At 65.9% G+C, this 7,831-nt stretch overlaps 3 protein-coding genes across 3 annotated transcripts in view; all 3 read right to left on the bottom strand.

Annotated features, from left to right (window-relative positions):
- MNEG_9661 (hypothetical protein) overlaps nucleotides 1-2,647 on the bottom strand; it is a gene marked incomplete at both ends in the record, with an annotated part of 4,510 nt that extends 1,863 nt beyond the window's left edge. Inside the window, 5 exons of the mRNA XM_014041870.1 lie at nucleotides 44-553; nucleotides 815-907; nucleotides 1,114-1,382; nucleotides 1,670-1,931; nucleotides 2,642-2,647. Coding sequence (XP_013897324.1) covers nucleotides 44-553; nucleotides 815-907; nucleotides 1,114-1,382; nucleotides 1,670-1,931; nucleotides 2,642-2,647 — 1,140 coding nt within the window. The remainder of the gene's footprint in view (nucleotides 1-43; nucleotides 554-814; nucleotides 908-1,113; nucleotides 1,383-1,669; nucleotides 1,932-2,641) is intronic.
- A 541-nt stretch (nucleotides 2,648-3,188) lies between these two features.
- MNEG_9660 (Membrane-associated protein) lies at nucleotides 3,189-5,256 on the bottom strand (the record flags this gene model as incomplete). The annotated part of the gene is made up of 6 exons (XM_014041869.1): nucleotides 3,189-3,443; nucleotides 3,660-3,746; nucleotides 4,061-4,327; nucleotides 4,536-4,652; nucleotides 4,895-4,972; nucleotides 5,212-5,256. The coding sequence occupies 6 exons, from the start codon at nucleotides 5,254-5,256 to the stop codon at nucleotides 3,189-3,191; spliced, it is 849 nt and encodes a 282-aa protein (XP_013897323.1).
- An 853-nt stretch (nucleotides 5,257-6,109) lies between these two features.
- On the bottom strand, nucleotides 6,110-7,642 carry MNEG_9659 (T-complex protein 1 subunit beta; the record flags this gene model as incomplete). Its single annotated transcript, XM_014041868.1, has 5 exons — nucleotides 6,110-6,193; nucleotides 6,366-6,476; nucleotides 6,707-6,819; nucleotides 7,108-7,232; nucleotides 7,536-7,642. The coding sequence occupies 5 exons, from the start codon at nucleotides 7,640-7,642 to the stop codon at nucleotides 6,110-6,112; spliced, it is 540 nt and encodes a 179-aa protein (XP_013897322.1).
- Nucleotides 7,643-7,831: the final 189 nt, after the last annotated feature.

The following is a 7,831-nucleotide window of genomic DNA, read 5'->3' as shown; positions in this document are numbered from 1 at the left end:
CCGCCGTGGGCGCCGCGCCCGCAGCGGCGGGCGGCTGGAACACGACGCCAGACGCGGCCAGGGCGTGCGCCGCTGCGGACAGCAGCGCGGTCAGGTCGAGCTGGGTCGCGGTGGCTCCGCTTGTGCCGCCGCTGCCAGGCGGCATCTGTGCGGTGCGCGATGAGGTGGAGTCGACCCCTGGCGCAATGGCGTCCGTGCTGGCGGGGATGGGGACGCCGGCCGCCCTGGCCGCGAGCACGAGCGGCCACGGGACGCCCGCGCCGAACGACGACGGGGCCTGCTGCTGGTGCTGCTGCGCCGCCGCGGGCTCCTGGCCGGCGCCGGCGGCGCTGTCCGCGAGCAGCGCCCTGCCCTCGTCCCTGGCGGTGGTGCCCGGCGCGCCGAGCGGCGGCGCTGCGCGCTGCGCGGCGCCGGTGCCGGCGCGGCCGGGGTGGGCCGGCACGCCGACGTAGCTGTATCCCGCAGCGCTGCCGTGGAAGTGCGCAGACAGCAGCAGCGCAGACAGCGCGATCATGGGCGCAGACTGCAGCAGCGCCACGCCCGCATAGCGCGCCTGCGGTCGGGGGAGGGCCAGAAGCAGGATGCGGCTCGGACACACCCGCAAACCCCGGCCAACTCCATGCCTCACGTGTGGGAACAGAACAACAAACTCGCGCGCCGTCGTGCCTAGTGCCCCCAAGCTTGATGCCCAAGGAGTGCTGCCGCACACCCTGCCAACGCCCTGATCCCCCTTTTCCCAGCCATAAACCCCAAAAACAATCGACAAAACCCTTGAACCCTAAAAACCCGCCTGGCGGTAGGACTCTAGGAAGACCAGGTCTGGCCGCAGCACATGGCGCCGCAGCGCCGGCACAGAGGCCAGCAGCATGGTCAGGTCCAGGATCGGCACTGACAGCAGCGCCGTCACCTGCCACACCATACGAGGGGGCTTATGAAGGTAGAGCGGCGGCCGTGTCGCCCAGAGCGGCGCGGAGCACCCCGGCGGCCCTAGCTGCATGACATGACACAGGCCGAGCGGCACGCATCCTGGCGGACCGACGTGCTCCCAAAGGCCCCCGTTCCCCAGTCTCGGCCCCCTCTCCCGCCCCCCAGCCGGAGCACCAGCCGCCCCACCGAGTAGCAGGTTCCCAGGTAGACCGCCACGATGAGGCCCACCGCCGCCAGCAGGCTGAGGCCGACCCAGGCGACGGCGCCCTGCAGCGGCCGGCACCGCGCCAGGCAGCGCAGCCGCAGGCCCGCGCTGCTGCGCATGAGCAGCACGCCCACCACGTAGCGCAGCGCGACCGCCAGCCAGTGGTTGCGCGCCAGCACCAGCGCCGCGGCCGTGCACAGCGGCGCGAGCAGCGCCAGCAGCGCCAGCAGGCCGAGCCACGCGGTGGGCTCTGGGCGGCGGGCAGGGGTGGAGAGGGAGAGGGCAGCAGTGCGCATGTGAGTGTGTGTTGTGGGAGTGAACAGGGTGTGTGTGTGTGGGTGTGTGTGTGCGTAAAAGGTGTTGGACATGCGTGTTTTGAGCGTGTGTGTGCGAAGGGGTAGTGAAGGGTCAGGAGAAAGACGCAGCATGTCTGCACGGACCTGCCACAGCGGTTGTTGGCGCGCCGCGGCCTCCTGCGCGCCCCCCCAACCCTGCGGCACCCGGCAGCCACGCAGGCCGTTCCGCGACGCGCCCCACCATAGCTGAGGAGGACCACCGCCAGCGCTATGTCCAGCCCTGTAGCAACAGCCCAGGTCGTCATGCACAGAAAGTCCTCGGCATCCCGCCACGCCTCGCCGCGGGACGTCTGCGCGCTGCACGCGGGGGGGCCGTTGCTGTCGTTGCTGTCGCTGCTGCCGTTGCTGTCGCTGCCGCCGGCGCCGGCGCCGCGGCTGGTGCCCGTGTCCGCCGATGACAGGCTTTCGGCACGAGAGGCTGCCTGGATGGCATCGCGAGCCGGCTGGGTCACAGCCGCGTCGCCGGGTGGGGGTGCCTCGACATCAAACGCTTGGCGAACCGAACCAAGGTCCAGGGGTGCAGCGGGCGCTGCAGGTCGCCCGCACGGAGTGGCAGCTCCAGTGGAGCCCCCAGCGGCCGGCATGCGGCTTTGCTGCTCCGTCCACTATGCCTCGAGCCCGCCCCCCGAGCTGGGGCCTCGTGTGGGGGCCTCTCCCTACGAGTGAGTTGATGGGTCACCCGGGCACGCGAGGCCCGCGAACGTATAGAAAAGCGCGGCCACCAACACTGTTTCTACGTGCAAAGTCGTCAGCACGTGAGGCGGGGTGCTTCAAGCTGAAGCGACCACTTTCGAACCTGGGGATCACAAGGGGAAGTCCAGCCCCTTGTCGGCTCAAAAGAAAGCTTCCACTAGTAAATTGTTTGCTGCGTATGGCAAGTGGGAGGGGGCTGACGAGTAGCAGCAGGCACGATGAAGACGGCTGTGCATGACCGCCGACTGTTTGAAAAAGACCAGGATGCAGTCCTCATGACTGGGGTGCGTGCTCCCCAGTGTAGCAGTACTGCTACTGCGGAATGACCCCTATATACAGGCCGTGAAAAGTGCTTGTTCCCTTCAAACCTGACCCTTGGTTTCATGATGCCACAGATCGAGTCGGTAGCACGTTCAACAACCACGCAGGTCACAGACTCGTCCCACGACACTCCACCCACCAGCATGGGTGCTATCGTTGCAGTTTGATTGAGAGTCTAGTTACAAGATTGCTTTGCAGCATGGTGGTGGGATAGCGCACGCAAGAAAAGCGTCTTCTTGAGATTGCGCTCATGGGAGCGGCCCGCATGACAAAAGTTTCTGCCTCGTGGAGGCTCAGTGGGTTGAGGCGCCAACGCCGTCGCGATCGAACGCACAGCCTTGAACGACAAGGGGGCGCCGGGTGACAGGGGCGTACATAGGAATCAACAACGCACATGCAGCAGAGGCAACATTGAAGGAGGTGCGAGGTGTGGGCAGCCGCGCTCGGGCCCACTACGACTTGTGCGTGCGCGGGTATGTTGCAGGCCAAAAACAAAGCGCACGCACAGCAGGTTCAATTGGAGTCCGCCGGCGCTTTGCAGCAGAGTGCTATCGCGCGACAACTGCCACCCTCAGTTTCTGCTAGCTACGTCCGCAATGTGCGGCACGCCGCCGGTGGCGGCCGGCGGTGATGAGGAAACACAGCTGATGCTAGGAGAGATGCTCCCGGGACCAGTGGGCAGCAAGTCACATGCGGGCCTTCTTGCGCAGCGCCTCCAGCTCAGCATCAATCTCCAGCGCCTCTGGGGCGCGGCGCTGCAGCACGTCGTTCATGAGGGGCCGCTGCGCGACCGCGGTGTCGCCGCGGCGCGACTCGGCCGCGGGCGTCAGCAGGCCGCGCTTGAGGGCGGAGAGCTCGTCCTCCACGCCGCCGCTGCCCTCCAGCGCCGCAAACTTGGACTCCAGGCTGTCTGGGGTCGCCAGGATGCCCACAGACTCGGCCTGGTCATTAGACAAGGAGCGGCGCGAGAGTTTGGGACGGCGAGGGGGCGGCTGCCACGAGGCGGGGCTGGCAGGCAGGGATGAGGCGCCGATGAATTAGAGGGTGCCGGCGCACAAGCGAAGGGGCTCGGGGGATCGTGCAGGGTCACCACCCGTAAATCAGCACCCAGCAAACAGCAGCAACAGACCAGTTGACCCTCTTGACTGGTGCCCCACCTCTGCCTCCATGGCCACGACGCGCTCCTCCATCTTGTCAAAAGCGGCAAACGCGGTGGTGCTGTTGAGCCGCAGGCCAGCCACCATCTGTTGAGCAGTGAGAATTTCCAAGGGGGAATGATGGTTGATGTATGGGGGGGCCATCCGCCGCAAACCCGTGAGATCAGGAGGCAATCCAGCAACAGGACAGTTCAGCGCAAGAGAGGCGCCGGCAAATGCGCTACAGGCGCAAGCATATGCAGCTTTGTGGGACAGCTGTGCCACTCCAAAAATGATCACGTAATTATTAGATTGTGAACGCATGCATGACTGCTCGGCCCAGGAATGCCCAGCCCAAAAACGGGGACACACCCCTCCCATTGCCAAGAGCCAAAGGCCGAGCCCCGCCAGTGGCCCCTCACCTCCTGCACGGCCTTGCTGCTCTTGGCGGCCGCCGCGCGCGACTTGAGCGTCTCGCGCTTGTTGCGCGCCTCCGTGACCTTGCCCTCCAGCATGCGCACGTTGGCCGTGAGCTGCTCCAGCGCGCGGCGCTGCGCGTCCAGCTGCCCCTTGAGCGCCGTGGCCGCCGAGTCGGCCGACTTGCGGCGCGCCAGGGCCTCCCGGGCGAGATCGTCCTGCCCCTTGCGCACTGCCAGCTCAGCGCGGCGCAGCCAGTCGTCGGCGGTGGCCTGGGGGTGGTGGGATTGCGCGCAAGGAAATGGAGGATCGTTCAAGTCGGCGTATGTTCACGACGCGGTGGCGAGGACCGGTTTGCGTGTCCCTGTTTACAACGCTGTGAAGCGCCTCGACAGGGCAGGGGCCTCAGCAGACCATTTTGGTAGGAAGTGACCCTCGTCCTCTTCATCATGACCCAGGCGTATCCCCTTGCGCCCCCACCTGCGCCTGGCTGTACTTGGCCGTCATCTGGCGCTCGCTGGCCATGACCTTGGCTGTGGCCTGGCGCATGCGCACGAGGTCCTCGTTCATCTCGTCAATGACGCGGTCCAGCATCACCTGGCGGCGGCGGTCACGTCCAGGGCGTTTGGTTTCAGATACGGGAGGGATTGGGGCTGGAGCCGCCGTGCGGGTAAGGTGAGGAAATGGGTTGCAAGGAAAGCAGCACAAGCACCACTCCTGAGGGGGGCCATGGAACCCAGGCCGGGTCACTGTGCAATGCTCTGAAGCATCCACGGCGACGATGGATGCAGGCGAAGGGCCATAGTGGTAAGCAGGGGCGGGGATGTCTGCGGCTGCACCTCGGGGTCCTCGAAGCTCGAGGTGAAGTTGTCAAGGTTGGCCTTGATGATGCGCACCAGGCGCGAAAACAGGTTGGCCTGGAGGTGTAGGGGGGCGAAGGTGGAGCGGGGTGTGTGAGGCAATTGTGACAAGGAAGGCCAGCCAGGCCGGCATGATGGATGAGGCAGCAGCACCTGCACCACAAAGCGGAAGGCAGCAACCGCACAGCCACGGCCCAGGGCGAGATTGCACAAACTCAGCACGCATGCATGCATGCATGCAAGCACGCATGAGGATGCAAAAGCTGCTGCGTGGGATCGAGCCACCCGCTTCACACCTGCACAACCACGGCGCCCGAGCGAGCGGCGCGCGTGCAAGCCATTGCAGGACGCGGGGCGGCAGCGCGCAGAGCGCGCGTCGCCGGGGCCATTGGCCGCTGGACGGCCGGGGCGCGGCGAGACGTCTGGTAGCCCGCAACCCGCACACGGTTTCCGGTTGCAAGAGCCATTTCTGATGGACTGTGTGCGCGGAGCTGGTGCGCTCGAAGATGAGGGATGCTGAGTAGGCCGCGGTCGTGTCTGGATGACGAGAAAAGCGAGCGTTGTGAGATGGCTCAAGTGGGCTGATCAAATGAATACCAGGTAGCAATCAACGCGCCTATGATCGGGGCCCGACGTAGCTTCCTCGCCCTGCTTCTGACCGGGACTGAGCTCGAGATCGAGAAGCCTCCCGGGCCAGAGCCTGAGTATCTAGGAACCAGCAGCTGCACAAATGCCCCAGTTGACACGAAAATGGGTGTGAGAGACGAGTAAGACCTGCATGGATGCACAAGCGGCCAGAATTGACGCCAGCCTTTCATCACAATGTCAGCTAGCGCCAGAGCGCCGCATGGTGGTGCGCATGCAAAGCCTGAAGCGGCCCAAGCAGCTGCATGATGAGCGCTTGAGGCAGCCCGGGTGCTTCAACGGCCCTATCAACAGCCACTACCATGATAAGGCTGTCAAGTGACGGCGGTTGACAGCGGTTGACAGCGCAGTTGGGAGCGCCATGCTGGAGAGATTAGCAACCGCCAACAGCTCATTACTCGGGGGGCAGCAACGCCCCAGCATTGCTGGCTCTGAGCGCCAATGCACGCTGCAAAGGTTCCGTTCGGGAAGAGAGAGATATTCGGGTGCACCACCGCGCCAGGGCACTAGTCTGTCCGCAGCATCGCCGATGGCTCGCGATCGGCTGGATCACCCCCTCCTCCGCGGCGCGGCACGGATGATGTCATCCACCCTCAAGATCATTTCGGCTGCCTCCACGGCGCTCAGGACGACCTTCGATTCGGGTTGGCAGTGCGGGTGGTGTCAGGAGTGCGGCGGCTGCTGGGTACACGGCCAGCGCACGATGCTCGTCCTTAGACGGGCTGCGGCGTCCACATGAGGGCACTGGATGCCTGCGCCTGCACGCCCCTCCCGGCCCCCCCCGCGGCACCGCCCGTCACCCCACCTGGTTCTTCACGCGGAAGCTCTCGTAGATGCCCAGCTCCCCCATGTCACCAGAGGCCCCGCGGATCACGTCCACGCCCGCGCGCGTCTTCTCGGGCGCCCGGCCGTGCTCCTGCGGGGCAGCGGTGGGCGTGGCGGTGAGGGCGGTGTCGCGAGCGGCCGGGCGGTTGTGGGGCCGGCTGGGAGGAATGCCGCTTGCTGGCATGGCTTGACGGGCATGTCGCGCGAGAGGAGTTGATTGGCGCAGACACTCTGGTGTTGCAAGGGAGCACGCCCCCTCTCGTCTCCAAAGCACACGTCTCGCATGCTTATAGGGGAATGGCGCGTCCCAAGGGCCCGCACCGCGCGCAGCGTCGCGACGATGTCGGCGCTGTCGAGGCCGGCGTTGTCGCAGATTGTGGTGGGCAGCGCGCGCAGCGCCCGCGCAAACGCCTCCATCGCGAGGCTGCGCTTGCCTGGGGGGGGGGTGGCGACCAGGCGGGGGGGTTGGTGGCCAGGAGGCGGGCGGTGACGCAGGTGGCGGCCAAGGCGCGATGGGTACTACCCGGGGTAGCAAGGGCTGGCTGGGCCGTGGAATCAGTGCACGGCAGCCCATGATCCTGGCCCTGGCAGAGCCTGGCGGCACGAGCCTGGTCTGCAGCAGTCAGCGGCACCTCTGACGTCATACCCCACCCCATCAGTGCGCCCGCGCGTGTCGCCACCCGGCGTGGGTGTGCTCCCTGCTGGCCCCCACAGCTGCCCACCCGGCGTCGTCTTCGCCGCCTCCTCCACAGCCAGCGCCATCCTCATCTCGGGCCAGCCCCCGCCATACACCACGCGGCTGTCCTTGACCGTCTCGCTCAGCACGCACAGCGCGTCATGGAGGGACCTGCGGGGGTGGGGGGGTGGAGGTACGACGCGGGCAGCTGGGAGGGGGAGTGCGCACGGAGGCCACAGCTATGAGGCACTTGAGAGCGCAGGGGCTTGACCACAGACAGTAACAGACAGCCAGCAGCTCTTCAAGCTGTGCCGCTGCTGGTCAAAAAAAAACGTGCGGCTCTGGACTGCTGGTACCAATCAGCTGCAATTGCAGACAGCCCCGCCACCAACTGGCTGCAGCCAGAGCCTGCGTCCGCCCCCTTAAACGCTGTCCCTCACCCTGGGGCCCCCAGTCGCCCCCGTGGGCCCGCACCTGTCGGCCTCCTCCAGGATGTGAGTGCTGGCCCCCCGCAGCACGATGGTGCAGGCCTCCCCCAGGGCCACCCCCGAGAAGTGGATGAGCTTGTCCTCCCCGATCATCACCTCCTCAATCAAACGGCATGTGCCCAGCTTCACCTGATGGTGTTTGTGAGAGTGTGTGCATGTGTTGTGTGTTGTGTGTGTGGATGTGCGCGCATGTGTTGTGCGTGTTGTGTGCGTGTACATGTGTGTGTGTGTGAGAGAGAGAGAGAGAGAGAGAGAGAGAGAGAGAGAGAGAGAGAGAGAGAG

Source organism: Monoraphidium neglectum (genome assembly GCF_000611645.1).
Source record: "Monoraphidium neglectum strain SAG 48.87 unplaced genomic scaffold scaffold02015, whole genome shotgun sequence".
Classification (NCBI taxonomy): Eukaryota; Viridiplantae; Chlorophyta; class Chlorophyceae; order Sphaeropleales; family Selenastraceae; genus Monoraphidium; species Monoraphidium neglectum.
The sequence above is the reverse complement of the archived record's forward strand: the minus strand, read 5'-3'. Positions and strand labels throughout refer to the sequence as shown.